The following is a 15,656-nucleotide window of genomic DNA, read 5'->3' as shown; positions in this document are numbered from 1 at the left end:
TGAGGGATGCAGTTTCCCAAATTAACTCAGTACTTGTTACTCTTTACTGCATTAGCACCCTAGGGGCAAATGTGTTATGGCACCTGAAAATAATTCTTCCCTCCAAGAACCTAAAGGTTTCCAAAAATCTGTCCTTCAAAAGCCAAATAGCGCTTTTTCCGTTCTAAGCCCTGCCATGTGCCCATACATCAGTGTACCAATATGGGGTATTGTCATGTTCAGGAGGAAAAATGTTAGTTAATTATTATCCTTTGTGAAGATGAAAAAGTTGGGACTAAAGAGACATTTTATTTTATTGTTTGATTTTTTTCATTTTCAAATCCCAATGGTAATAAATTCAGTGAAAAACCTGTAGGGTTAAAATACTCACTATACCCCTTGATAAATTCCTTTTTCCACTGTTTTGACACCTCAGACGCTCTGCAAATGTAACATGGTGCCTGATGGTTCCAAAATCTGTCCTCCGAAAACTCATTGGTGCTCCTTCAATTCTGAGTCTCGCTGTGTGCCCATAGTTTAGATTCACATGTGGGGTATTATGGTAGTTGGAAGAACTTGCATAACAAGTTGTGGGATGCAATTCCTCCTTTAACCCCTTGTGAATGTAAATTCCAGAGCTAAATTAACATATTAGTAAAAGAAAATGAAAAACTTGTAAATTTCACCTCCATTTTGTCTTAATTCCTGTTAAACACTAGGGTTGAGACACTTCGTATACTGTATGCCATAATCGTTGATACATTAGCCATGTATATTCAGGGCCGCCGATAGGCCAGTATTACCGCTACTGGCGTCAGGGGCCCAGCCAAATTGAAAAATGGGGGGGGGGCTCTTGGGGCCCCCCGGCACTTGCCTGTCCCGATTTCAGCTCATCGGCGTCCATCGGATGAGGGGGGGAGAATGGCATTACACTGGGGCAGATGAGGGGGGGAGAATGGCATTACACTGGGGCAGATGAAGGGGGGAATGACATGACACTGGGGCAGATGAAGGGGGGAATGACATGACACTGGGGCAGAGATGGGGGGACATGAAACTGTGGGCAGATGAAAGGGGGAGAACAGCATGAAACTGGGGACAGAGATGGAGAGGGGGACATGAAACTGGGGGCAGAGGAAGGGTGTATATGAAACTGGGGGAGAGATGGAGGGGAGGCATATAATTTACAGGTGACTGTAGGAGGATTATACTGTGTGGGAGCACATGAAAATGAATGAGAATGGGTGGAGTCAACAGAAAAGTGGGCGGAGCGCACCTCACATTTTCTCCCTCTTTCTACTCTTCAAAAGTTGGGAGGTAATGCATAATTGGTATGTCACAAAATAAAGTAGTGTTAAAATGGCGGGGGGGGGGGGGGGCAGTCACTTAGGTTGTATGGGGCCCCAAAATTCCTGGTGGCGGCCCTGTGTATATTATACTTATCTGGTGGTCTCCATTGTTTCATTCAGCTTTCAACCTGTTCTATGATAAAATAAATGGCTACTTATTTCCTCTTAAGCGATGTCTTTATATTTAGTTTATAGAGTCGCTTAAACTGGTCAATTACGATCTATAACTTGAAAAAGTGAGTATATGTAGTATAACATCAGACTCCCGTTTTCAGCTATAAAATATAGATATTGGTTTAAAATAAAACAGGTGACTTTTTGAATGAAAATGGGCCCCAAAGGAGGTTTTACTCACCACATGTAATCACTACTACACTATATGCTACATATCTGCTTGCATATTTTATGCAGGATAAAAGATGCAGCGTATGGCCAATACATCGCCCTGCGATCAGAGCAGTGCTGCTGATAATCCATGCAATTCAATGGGGAGGAACAATTGCAGTTTAGATCCATCCTCCCCCCATTCAGTTTGCTTTGGCTTGAATGATTATGACAGTGCTGCCGATAACCCATGCAGCAGAATGGGGGAGGAACAAAGGCGTAGCAAGCGGAGGGTAGCTGCCCTAGGCCCAATAACTCTGTGGGGCCTACTCCTGGGCTGCCATTAATACTTACTTTACGTTAAATTAGATCGGCATCTGCAGATCATCAATCTAATTAAAACACATCATGCAACTAAGTCTAAGCCACTATAGACCTGTAGTTTACAAGATGTTGAGCCCACAGTCAGAAGATGTCTGCTTTTCAGCACAGCTGGATGCGATGACATCACAGTATCACTCCTTCAGTGCTGAGACGCAGACTTCCTATACGTGGTCACGGCGCATTGAGAGCAACATCAGAAGAGGAGGCGGTGGCAGCTTCATTTATAAAGAGATCGCTGTAGGTGTGTATAAGGGAGCCTTCACACGGAGTAAACGCACGTGTATTTTTGGAAAATACACGTGTAAAAATAAGTCTCCCATTGACTTCAATGATATTTTTTTACATGTGTAAAAAATACGCCTGTAAAATGTCATTTAAGTCAATGGGCAGAAAAGAAAGGACCAGGTCTCAGATTTGGTGTCAATCTGGAAAATAAGGAACTGCGCTCCCCTTCTTTTTTTAGGTAAAAAACGGTTTTATTGGCAAAATCACACACAACGCGTTTCGGGCGTCCTACCACGCCCTTCCTCAGGTGCAATAGTTTCTGCTAGATTACAGAAGCTTCGCACCCACATTTTAATATACAAAGACACCGGTTGTCAACATTGTTTTGTTATTCTTTTCTCCAATGCAGTTCATATATGCATTATGTTATAAATATGGTCAAGCAGAAACTCCTGTTTTCCTCAGGAGTGTTTTTCCTCACACACTCCTTGTGTGTATCATTTAAGTCAATGGGAGTCTTATTTTTACACGTGTATTTTGCAAAAATACACACGCGTTTACTCCGTGTGAAGGCTCCCTATTTTTTTCCTTTTTTAGGACAGTTGTGAGGTTTATAATAGTATAAAGGGTTGTTAGGGGCATCACGACGACGGGGGTCATTTATATAACGGGTCATAAGGGAACATTATGAACATGGTGGGATCTTTTACATAAGGGGCCATTAGGTGGCATTATGAATACAAGTGGGGCATTTAAATAAGTGGCATAAATTAAAGGAGGGTTCATTGGGGTAATTATTGATGCTATGGGGAATCAGGGGCATAATATAAGGGGTAATTCATTTAATGAAAGCACTTGGGCTTCATTAAGTATTTATTGAATGGTTGCATAAAAGAACAGGCATGTTCTACAGTAGATGCACAAAGGAGGCAGTAAATACATTTTTTATAAAAGCAATACAGAAGTTATATACAATGCAGTAAAAAAGTACTTGTGGGTAGAGAAAAATAACGGGCATTATAAGGGGATTGATCTATACTCAGGATAGATCATCAATAAGAGCTCAGTGTACCCCCTTACTGATCAGCTGATGGAAGGGATGTAAGTGATGTAAATAGAACCAAAGATCAGAATTGACCCAGATAAGGTACAAACTCTACTAAAGACTTTGACTTAGGTTTTAGCTAAGTAACATAAATGTCCAAACTCAATCCATCCTGCTTTGGACGTATAATAATAAAAAACTTCATTGAATGGAATATTACTGGAATTAAAATCACCAGCAACAAGAAGAATGGCTACAATAGAAGTACTTAACATTACACCGCACATAGTAGTATTAATAACAATACATGACCTATGGCATCCAGTAATTGGACGGTGATAAACATTCTTATATGAAGCGTTTTTATGAAAGCATATATTAACTAACCATCTAAACCTCATGGTGGAAAAGTAGTTAATGCCATAAACATAGCGATGATACAACACTAAAGCATAAAAAATTGCAGTCAGTTTACTTTTACCAACCTTTATTTTAGCGTCTGTAATTCTGTATAAAATAAACTGATTCCCATCTTCTTTTTCATTATTGAAGGACCTCAGAGCTTCATCTACTGCTCTGAAAACATTTTGGTCATTGCATTCGACATCAATCAATGTAGCAGAGCCTAGAAGACAATATGAGCAGAGTAGCAGAATAGGCAGGAGCCTCATTGCTGCCACTGAGTCCCCTTTGCTGCTATTAGTGGTATTGATAAGAGGTTTATGGGGATGAGAACTCCAGGGAATAGTGGGGAGCGTAACCTAAAACCTGCCTTTTCCCAAAGAAAGTCATTGAACTTTGATGATAAATATTACCCAACTTGCTCTTTGTAAATACTTTCAACCTTTGCACCAATGGATCTGTTCTTGTTGTCCATGTAACAATGTTGTCTTAGTTATCAGTTGGAGTTAGTTCATAGGCTGTTTTTGTTCATGTTTAGTTGGTACTGGATAAATAAATTAAGGAGATTAAAGAAACTTTAAAAATGCATAGTTCACCTGAATATAAAAGAGTGACTGAAATGACAATCATCTAATTTTTTTTTTAAATTAAATTAGGCCTAGGGGAGGTGAAAAAAAAAAGTGGGAGGGTATTTAGATTACTATAGAAATACAATTTTATCCTGGAAAACCCCTTTAAGGGCCCACAGCTGTTTTTATGTTGCAGATTTTTCTGTGTTTTTTTTTAATAAAAGCCAGGAGGGGATTGAGCAGAAGGGATTATAAGAACCTCTTTTATATTTCCCATTTCTTCTGTAGCCACTCCTGGGCTCAAAAACATGAAGCAAAATCTGCAACAAAGAAAGCAGCTTTTCTGGAAAGTGGGGATATACAACAAAAAAAAATGCTATATATTACAGTACCACCAAAGTCAATGAGCTAAAAGCTTATCCCATCCACATACTGCGTGAAAAAAAAAGCTGCATTTTTCATATACCGTATTTTTCGGACTATAAAATGCACTGGACTATAAGACTCATCTAGGTTTTAGAGGAGTAAAATAGGGGAAAAAAATTTTCAAGCAAAAAATGGTAAAATATTTAATGTATGGGAGTTGTAGTTTTGCAACGGCTTCAAGGCCACTTTGACAGGTGACCCTGCAGCTGTACGGGGATGCATAGAGCGTTTTTTTTTTGTGGGGCCAGATGCACTTTTTAGTTATACCATTTTGGGAAATGTCTATTGCTTAGATCACCTTTTATTTAAATCAGAGGCAAAATGGTGAGAAAAACCCGGCGGTTTAGCACTTTTGATTTTGGCATTCACTGTACAAGAAAAATATTAGTAGATCAGGCATTTTCGGACACAGGGATACCTAATGTGTATATGTTTCACAGTAATGTTATACTTTTATATGTATTCTAGGGAAAGGAGGTGAACTTTTATTTATTTTGTTTATTATATTTTTTTAAAAGTTTTTTTTTTTTTTAACTATTTTATTAGCGCCCCCTAGGGGGCTTGAACCTGCAATCATTTGATTGCAAGTCCCATAGATGGCAATACAAATGGGTGGGCGTATCAGCTGCAATTTTTATGGTCTCTGATTGCAAGCATAAGCTTCGGTATATGATGGGTGGGGGGGGGGACAACTTTGATGCCTGTGATCAGAGATCGCAGGCATTCGCTCCAGACCCGGCATCCGCTATAATAGAACGGCGGATGCCGGGGAGTGTGTTAGACGCCGCAACAGTATTTCCACGCTCCTGCCGCTGCAGAAAACCAGCGGGCAGGAGCGCGGCGGTGGCACATTCGCACTATAAGACGTATCCTCATTTTCCTCTGAAATTTTGGGGAAATAAAGTGCGTCTTATAGTCCTAAAAATACGGTAGGTATAATAGAGAAAAAAAATCACTTTCTGTGAAAAGCGAAAAAAACATGATGCGTTTCTCCAGTGCGTTTTAGCTATGGCTTGATATGTGAGGCTTTAGCCTTTACAAGGGAAGAAAAAAACGCTGCAATTTTTCTCACCGCATTTTTTAGCTGCATTGGACAACGGGGGCCTTAGCCTAAATGTAGTGGGAGAAGTTGTAAAGGAAGTTGAGTGAAGAACAGATAGCAGCAGAGTGAAGAGGAAGGTCTTGAGAGAATAAGAGATTACATATAAAACATAGATAACATACAAAAATAAGCAGATTAATTTTTTTCAAATTTTTATTTTAAGAGTAGAGATGAGCAAAGATGAGCGTGCAGCAAATCAGCACTGGTTCTGCAGCAGGCTCATCCTTGCTAGTCAGGAGAGCTGGCAGCTTGCTGTTACGAGGGAGCTTACTTTTTCTCATAGGGGTGCATTTACCAGCGTTGATTGGCCAGTGTACAGCATTCGGCCAATCAATGCTGGTTCTGCTGGAGGCTTGTCTGTGAGAAGGCGGAGTCTAAGATCGGACCATAATGGAGACTGCTATGGTCCGATCTTAGACTCCGCCTCCTCACAGACGAGCCTCCGGCAGAGCCAGCGTTGATTGGCCGAATGCTGTACACTGGCCAATCAACACTGGTCAATTCATTCCTATGAGAAAAAGTCAGCTCCCTTGTAACAGCAAGCTGCCAGCTCTCCTGACTAGCAAGGATGAGCCTGCTGCAGAACCAGTGTTGATTTGCCAACTGCTATAGCATTCAGCCAATCAACGCTGTTTCTGTATCAAATATTTACTGCGAATAGCTAGTAGTTTTCGATTGAGTACGAATATTTTAAATACCGTAGTATTTGATCGAATACCTACTCGATCGAATACTACTCGGTCATCTCTATTTAAGAGTATTAAAACATAAATCATTGTTGTATTTTGTTTACCTTATAACAGTTTGTATTCTAAAACTTTTGTAAAACTTTAATAAAAATTAGTTAAAAAAAAAACCCCAAAGCCACAAATTATCTTTTCTGTATTTTAAAATGCTTGGCAGCAATTTTATCAATTATATTGAGAAGTCTATTTTATTACATAGTTACATAGTAGATGAGGTTGGATAAAGACATTTGTCCATCAAGTCCAACCTATAACCCTACAATCCCAACAGTGTTGATTCAGAGGAAGGAAAAAAAAAACTCATGAAGCTCATGCCAATTGCCTCAATTCAGGGAAAAAATTCCTTCCTGACTCTAACCTGGCAGTCAGTATAAAAATGCTGGATCAATGTGTCCTTCAAATCTAGAGTCCATAACCTGTTTTATTTTTCTCTTCAAGAAAGCCATCCAAGCCGTCTTTGCACTTGTTTAATGAATCACATCACATTCTCCAAACTGCACAACTCACATAAGTCAAAACATCATTTGGGAAATTTGTTAACCCTTTTTAATTGTTTCTTGGAAATTAAAACAATATTGAGAATAAATTTAGACATTTTATGTTTGTTTTACTTTTTATGTAAATTTTTTAAAATTTACACATTGAGACCAGAACCCCAAGTAGTGTAAATCCCATCCCCACTTTGTGGAAAAATACACACAGTGGACATGCTGTGATTTCCAAAACATTTTCAGAAATCGCAGCATGTCAATTCTACCTACGGAAACGCCGGTGATTTCCTTATAGGTGTAATGGAAGCAGAAAGTCCGCAAGCCCATGTTCATTCTGGAGGAGCTGTAGAAATCCACAGCTTAGGTGGGAGAATCTGTCCACAGGACAACTGTAAGTCGTGCACTCAACAAATCTGGTCTTTATGGAACAGTGGTAAGAAAAAAAACATTGTTGAAAGAAAGGCATAAGAAGTACTGTTTGCAGTTTGCCACAAGTCATATAGGGGACACAGCAAACATGTGGAAGAAGGTGCAAAGCGCTTTATGAGTGTGAAAAGTAACTCTGCTCATCACCCTGAACACTCCATCCCCACTGTGAAACATGGCAGTGGCAGCATCATGCTGTGGAGAGGCTTTTCTTCAGCAGGGACAGGGAAGCTGGTCAGAGTTGATGGGAAGATGGATGGAGCTACATACAGGACAATCCTGGAAGAAAACCTGTTGGAAGTTGCAAAAGACTTGAGACTGGGAAGGAGATTCACCTTCCAGCAAGACAATGACCCTAAACATACAGCCAGAGCCACAATGGAATGGTTTAGATCAAAGAATATTCATGTGTTAGAAAGGCCAGACCTAAATTTGTCTGAGCTTGAGCTATTTTACAAAGAAGAATGGGCAAAAATCTCAGTCTCTAGATGTGCAAAGCTGGTGGAGACAGTGGCGGATCCAGGGTTTGCGGGGCCCTGGGCAATTGACTTTGGCGGGGCCCTACTTACTGGGGGTCTCGCACTTCTAACCTGTACTTCCCAACTGTTGAAGACTAGAAAGAGGGAATAAAACGTGCGGCGCGCGCAGCGCGCCGCATCAACTTAGGCCCCGCCCGCTTTTATATTGACTCCACCCATTCTCATTCAATTTTCATGTGATTCCACACAGTATAATCCTCCTACAGTCACCCGTAAATTATATCTCCCCCCCATTTTCATATACACCTTTCATCTACGCCTAGTTTCATGTCCCCCCCCTCTATCTCTGTCCCCAGTTTCATGCCATTCTCCCCCTTTATCTGCCCACAGTTTCATTTCCCCCCCGTCTCTGCCCCAGTGTCATGCCATGGAGATGGAAACCTGCAGGCATTTTTCAAACCCGTTCAAATGAAGTGTGCGTCTGTGAGCGCCTGAGAGCGTTTTGTGCTCCCTGCGGCAAAACGTTTTTGTTTTTTTTTAACCGGACACAGAGTCGGACATGCAAGACTTTGTGTCCGGTTTAAAATGGTTTTGCCGCAGAGAACATAAAACGCTCACTGGCGCTCATGGCCAGACTTGGTCCGACAGGTTTCCATCTTCTGCATGCAGAAGACGGAAACCTCAGAACGGAGACCAGAGACTGGTGTGAATCCAGTGTTAGCTGTGTTTTGCTCAGTAGGGCCTAATCCTTGAAGGGTTTGCCCAGGAATTACAGGTTTCTACAAGGAGGCCGGTGAAGGAAAAAAAATAAAACCCACACTCACCTGTCCCTGATTCTCCTACCCCTGTCCGCTCCAGCGGTGCCCCAGAGTTTTTTCAGTCCTCGCCACACGTAACTGATGAAGTCAATCATCTGCCTCAGCAGCCTAAGGAAAGAAACCGCGATATCACTCACATATGTCACCTGTGATGTCACGTGTCCTTTCCTTAGGCCGCTGATTGGCCTCAGCAGTCACGTGTGGCGATGACATCTGCCAGAACAACGCTCTGGGAGCCACTGGACCAGACGGACGTGGGAGACATCGGGGACAGGCGAGTATGGGTTTTGCTTTTTTTCTTATTTGTGACCTTTCCCTTGCAGAGAACTGTAATTCCTGGATAACACCTTTAACATCTCAATATACTGAACATCACACTATAAAACACAATGCTATGCATAATGGTAGACATGTACAGAAGAAAACACAGAAAGACACTCATATGCTGGATATACTTAGGCCTGGTTCACATCTGCATTCGGTATTCCTTTTTGGGAAGGCCGCTTGGGGTTCCCCCAAACAGAAACCTATACACATTAAAAAGCGGTGAGCAATGAAACCACACGGACCCCATAGACTATAATGGGGTCCATGTGTTTTCTGTGCAGTGTCCGCATGAATCGTGTGGTGAGAAAAGTGCTGCAAGTACTCCTTTTCTCTCCACGTGATTCATGTGGACACCGCACAGAAAACACAAAGACCCCATTATAGTCTATGGGGTCCTTGTGGTTTCATTGCTCACCGCTTTTTAATGCGTATAGGTTTCTGTTCGGGGGAACCCCAAGTGGACTTCCCAAATAGGAATACTGAACGCAGGTGTGAACCAGGCCTAATATATATAACATATATTTACACACATAAATTCATATACAATATACATACACACACACACACACCTATCTACAAGCATACAGGGCTCACACAGTATATCAGACACTTTACACAAATATACACACATTAAATATACATACATATATACACACACACACACCTATCTACAAGCATACAGGGCTCACACAGTATATCAGACACTTTACACAAATATACACACATTAAATATACATACATATATACACACACACACCTATCTACAAGCATACAGGGCTCACACAGTATATCAGACACACATATACAAACATTAAATATACATATTTTTACCCCAAAAATGTACTTACATTTGGCCTGGTGCACTGGATATGGAGGAGGCACCTGTGCAGCTTTGTCCTGTCTGGCCTGTGGTGAAAGCTCTGCTTCATTGCAGTAGCCGGCAGACTTCCCCCTGCACTCTCCGATATGTGTGGGGGAGGGGCAGCACACGTCCTGCTACATGCCGGCAGTGCACAGCGCAGGGAGGAGAAGCCCCGCGCCTGCTAATTCTCACACACTCGCAGGGAATGGTACAGGGGCCCATTTTGGGATGGTCAGGAGCCCGATCGGGCCCCTGAATATCCCGATCGGGCCCCTGAAGTCCCTGAAAGTACATCCTACCGCCGATGAGCTGAATACATAGGCGTTTAAAGCAGGAGCTGTCAGCTCCTGCTTTAACGCTGAGCTCAGCTGGAATCGGGACATGCCGACCGGGATCATTTTGTTAGGTCCCGGCCGCGCCGCGGGGCCCCGCTAAACGCGGGGCCCCGGGTGGTTGCTCGTCTCGCCCGGCCCTGGATCCGGCCCTGGGTGGAGACAGAACCTAAAAGACTTGTAGGTTTAAAGGCAGCAAAAGGTGACTCTACAAAGTATTGATATAGGGGGCTGCATGTGACACTTTTCAGATTGGTATTGAATAAAATTATGAAAACTATGTATCATTTTTGTTCCACCTTACAATTATCTGCTACTTTTTTGGTTTATCACTTAAAATCTCAATAAATACATTTAAGTTTGTGGTAGTAAGGTGACAAAATGTGAAAAAGTTCAAGGGGCATGAATACTTTTGCAAGGCACTGTAAAACCATTGAGATAAAATCTAACTAAATAGACTCCAAAACCTCCCTACAGTGGGGCAGATATGGAAGAAGCTACGTTAGGGTGCATTCACACTGAGTAAACGCTAGCTTATTCTGTAGAGTAAAATTACACTTGTAAATTTTGCTATCCCATTGACTTCAATGACATTTTACAGGCGTATTTTTACAGGCGTATTTTTTACAGGCGTATTTTTTACAGGCGTATTTTTACACTTGTAAAAAAATATCATTGAAGTCAATGGGATAGCAAAATTTACAAGTGTAATTTTACTCTACAAAATAAGCTAGCGTTTACTCAGTGTGAATGCACCCTAAGGCTGTATTCACACAGAGTAACGCCAGGTGTTTTTTGTGTGTTTTTTGCACATAGCGCCGCGTTAACGCCACGTATACGCGGCGTTAACGCTGCGCTATTTTGCGGTGGCGTTGCCCGGCGTTATCGCGGCGTATATGCGGCGTTAACGTGGCGCTACGCGGCGTTAACGCGGCGCTATGTGCAAAAAGCACACAAAAAACGCCTGGCGTTACTCTGTGTGAATACAGCCTAAGGGTAAGTTCACACTGGGTTTTTTGGTCAGGATTTTGAGACCGTGAGGCCACTGTTAGGGTGCATTCACACTGAGTAAACGCTAGCTTATTTTGTAGAGTAAAATTACACTTGTAAATTTTGCTATCCCATTGACTTCAATGACATTTTACAGGCGTATTTTTACAGGCGTATTTTTTACAGGCGTATTTTTTACAGGCGTATTTTTACACTTGCAAAAAAATATCATTGAAGTCAATGGGATAGCAAAATTTACAAGTGTAATTTTACTCTACAAAATAAGCTAGCGTTTACTCAGTGTGAATGCACCCTTAATGTCCGTTCAAAATCTGTCCGTTCCCAAAGATGTCCGACTTTTCAAGCGGAGAGCAAAAACCTACATGTCGGGTTTTGCTGTCCGCTTGAAAAGTCGAAAATCTTTGGGAACGGACAGTTAAGGACAGGCACGGAAAGTAAAAGAACGTCCATTTAAATCAATGAAAAATGTCACAGAAACAGCGTGTGTCTGATGCTAATGTCCGCACAAGATTTTGAACAGACATTAGCAGCGGACACTAGCTGTCGGACACCGACGTTAGTGTGAACGCTCCCTTAGTAATCTATTATATTACTTGTGTTTCTGGTATTGTACCCTCCCTGGTCTTGTAGGTGTCATATCTTATTCTTTATACTGGCATTTGTTTTTGTACTGCTTGCTCAGGAACATACTTATATTTATACATGGTATATAAGTTTTGACGTGATTTTGTGACATAAGTTTTCTCCGATTTTAGCCTCTGTATGATATTTTTTATTATGAAATCTTTTGTTGTGAAAGTGTTTTGTTATGCTTTTGTTATGACAGATTTATATCAATAAACCATTTTTGTATAATGTTGAATTTCTTGAGATTTGGTTATGAATTTAGAATTTATGAATTTTGAACTTTACACACTGGAGTGAGATGCACATAATTTATCTAGTCTCCTATTAAATTAGGCACATCTCTGGCTCTCCATGTATCACAATATCAAATGTAAGTTCTAGTGTAGATTTGACCAATCTGCTGTTCTCTGCCCCTGACATGCTATCTTTTTAGAAAAATGGAGTGCAGTGCACAATTCAGCAAAAACCTACAAATTTTGGAGTAAAATCGCTCATGCACCAAAAACATTGACTTTTTGATATTTTTGCTCCACTTCCTGGTGTAAGAGTTTTTACGAAATTCCCCTTTTGATTTTTCCAGGGACTGCATTAGTTATATTATTTAGAAAAAGTTGTATATGGGGAGAGGGGTATCAACAACTCTAGGTGACTTCTTTCCAGTGTCAAGTTCACCATGATTAACAGGTCTCACCTTGTGTCTGGCTCCTTTTTGATCTATGGGACAGATTAATAAATCCTGTGTAAAATGTAAACACTCAAAACTAAGCCTAGATTCACATGATTGACATACTGCCGATTTTCACGATTGTGTGAATATAAGCTTACATCAAACCTGTATTGTATTTTAGCAGGAAGCAATAACTTCTACTTTGTTTCAGTTTTGTTCACACACTGTAGATCTGAGCAATTCTTCTATAGTATATATATATATATATATATATATATATATATATATATATATATATATATATATATATATATATATACAGTCCTATGAAAAAGTTTGGGCACCCCTATTAATCTTAATCATTTTTAGTTCTAAATATTTTGGTGTTTGCAACAGCCATTTCAGTTTGATATATCTAATAACTGATGGACACAGTAATATTTCAGGATTGAAATGAGGTTTATTGTACTAACAGAAAATGCGCAATATGCATTAAACCAAAATTTGACTGGTGCAAAAGTATGGGCACCCTTATCATTTTATTGATTTGAATTCCCCTAACTACTTTTTACTGACTTACTGAAGCACAAAATTGGTTTTGTAACCTCAGTGAGCTTTGAACTTCATAGCCAGGTGTATCCAATCATGAGAAAAGGTATTTAAGGTGGCCAATTGCAAGTTGTTCTACTATTTGAATCTCCTCTGAAGAGTGGCATCATGGGCTACTCAAAACAACTCTCAAATGATCTGAAAACAAAGATTGTTCAACATAGTTGTTCAGCGGAAGGATACAAAAAGCTGTCTCAGAGATTTAACCTGTCAGTTTCCACTGTGAGGAACATAGTAAGGAAACGGAAGACCACAGGGACAGTTCTTGTTAAGCCCAGAAGTGGCAGGCCAAGAAAAATATCAGAAAGGCAGAGAAGAAGAATGGTGAGAACAGTCAAGGACAATCCACAGACCACCTCCAAAGAGCTGCAGCATCATCTTGCTGCAGATGGTGTCACTGTGCATCGGTCAACTATACAGCACACTTTGCACAAGGAGAAGCTGTATGTGAGAGTGATGAGAAAGAAGCCATTTCTGCACGTACGCCACAAATAGAGTTGCCTGAGGTATGAAAAAGCACATTTGGACAAGCCAGCTTCATTTTGGAAACAAAAATTGAGTTGTTTGGTTATAAAAAAAGGCGTTATGCATGGCGTCCAAAAAGAAACAGCATTCCAAGAAAAACACATGCTACCCACTGTAAAATTTGGTGGAGGTTCCATCATGCTTTGGGGCTGTGTGGCCAATGCCGGCATCGGGAATCTTGTTAAAGTTGAGGGTCGCATGGATTCCACTCAGTATCAGCAGATTCTTGAGAATAATGTTCAAGAATCAGTGACGAAGTTGAAGTTACGCCGGGGATGGATATTTCAGCAAGACAATGATCCAAAACACCGCTCCAAATCCTCAGGCATTCATGCAGAGGAACAATTACAATGTTCTGGAATGGCCATCCCAGTCCCCTGACCTGAATATCATTGAACATCTGTGGGATGATTTGAAGCGGGCTGTCCATGCTCGGCGACCATCTAACTTAACTGAACTTGAATTGTTTGTCCAAAATACCTTTCTCCAGGATCCAGGAACTGATTAAAAGCTACAGGAAGCGACTAGAGGCTGTTATCTTTGCAAAAGGAGGATGTACTAAATATTAATGTCACTTTTCTGTTGAGGTGCCCATACTTTTGCACCGGTCAAATTTTGGTTTAATGCATATTGCGCATTTTCTGTTAGTACAATAAACCTCATTTCAATCCTGAAATATTACTGTGTCCATCAGTTATTAGATATATCAAACTGAAATGGCTGTTGCAAATACCAAAATATTTAGAACTAAAAATGATTAAGATTAATAGGGGTGCCCAAACTTTTTCATAGGACTGTATATATATATTTGGTCTCAGTAAACGAGTTTCTCTTTATTGCTATACAATAGAGACATGCACTTTCACCATTGTAACTTTTATTAAAACCTATTAATGGCGTTCATTGAATCTGTCTTTATATACACAGGTTTTTTAATACTAGAAATCCAGGTCAATATTATCAAGATTAGGTAATCCAGCTGTGTCTAAACTGTCTAAACTGGGTAACTGTATACCACTTTTTGGTAGTAGATCATCATCAGAAAATAGATCTTCAATAACAAAGGGTTTATCAGTAGTGATTTGTGGAATAGGGAGTAATGGTTGCCATAACTTTCCTGGACACTTTGGGACATTAGGTGGTGTTACTGGAAGATCTAATATAACTGTCTCATCTATATTTGGGTAAGGTCCTTGTTGTCCTGGAACTGTGGGTAAAATGTTGGGTGTGAATGGTGTAGGAGTTGGATTCAGTGGTAGGCCATGATCCTTATCTGCATCAGTTGGGTTGGCTTGTTGGGATGTTGTCACCAGAACACTCGTGTCTATGTCTGGGACTATAGGAATTGCTTGCTGTGTAGGCACAGGTAGGATCTGTGGCATTTTCCCGTTGTCTTCTTCAGATTCTTCAGAAGAATGATCATGTTTATCATTATGTTTTTTACCCCCTTTGTCTTTTTTATCTTTTTTATCTTTTTTATCTTTCTTATCCTTTTTTCCATGTTTATGATCTTGTTCCTTTCCCTTCCCTTTTGATGAATGTGAAATACTTCTCCGTGATCTAATTGTCACCATGCGAAGTGGTGATAAACCTTTTATGACTATACGTGATGCCTATGGAAACAAAACAGAAAGTTATTTCATATTATCATAAGGATACATAAGGTTCATTCCAATTAGAAATTCTATAAGTGCTGGAATAACAGAATTTACATTCAGGAAACTAAAAGAACCTGATGTATCTTGTGGACATTTGTATTTCCTATGTATATTCTGTGATTGTATAAGTACTACTAGAAGAAGAAAATAGTTTATAATTCACCTGTTTGCAAAGCGTATGAGATAATCCTGAACACATGGTCCTGATATATCTTTTTCCACATAGGACACTCAACCCAAGAAACTCATATTCTATATTTCTGGAAGGCAACC

General features: G+C 40.4%; 2 protein-coding genes across 2 annotated transcripts in view; both read right to left on the bottom strand.

Moving 5' to 3' along the window:
* LOC142198524 (T-kininogen 1-like) overlaps positions 1-3,977 on the bottom strand; it is a 29,035-nt gene extending 25,058 nt beyond the window's left edge. The window contains exon 1 of the mRNA XM_075269557.1: positions 3,792-3,977. Within this exon, the coding sequence (XP_075125658.1) occupies positions 3,792-3,977 (186 nt within the window). The remainder of the gene's footprint in view (positions 1-3,791) is intronic.
* Positions 3,978-14,663: 10,686 nt separating this feature from the next.
* The window catches only part of LOC142198523 (T-kininogen 2-like), a 31,336-nt gene continuing 30,343 nt past the window's right edge, over positions 14,664-15,656 (bottom strand). The window contains exon 11 of the mRNA XM_075269556.1: positions 14,664-15,338. Coding sequence (XP_075125657.1) covers positions 14,664-15,338 — 675 coding nt within the window. The remainder of the gene's footprint in view (positions 15,339-15,656) is intronic.

The sequence above is a fragment of the Leptodactylus fuscus genome, chromosome 3, assembly GCF_031893055.1.
Source record: "Leptodactylus fuscus isolate aLepFus1 chromosome 3, aLepFus1.hap2, whole genome shotgun sequence".
Classification (NCBI taxonomy): Eukaryota; Metazoa; Chordata; class Amphibia; order Anura; family Leptodactylidae; genus Leptodactylus; species Leptodactylus fuscus.
Note: the sequence above shows the minus strand (reverse complement) of the source record. Positions and strands in the feature narration are given on the sequence as shown.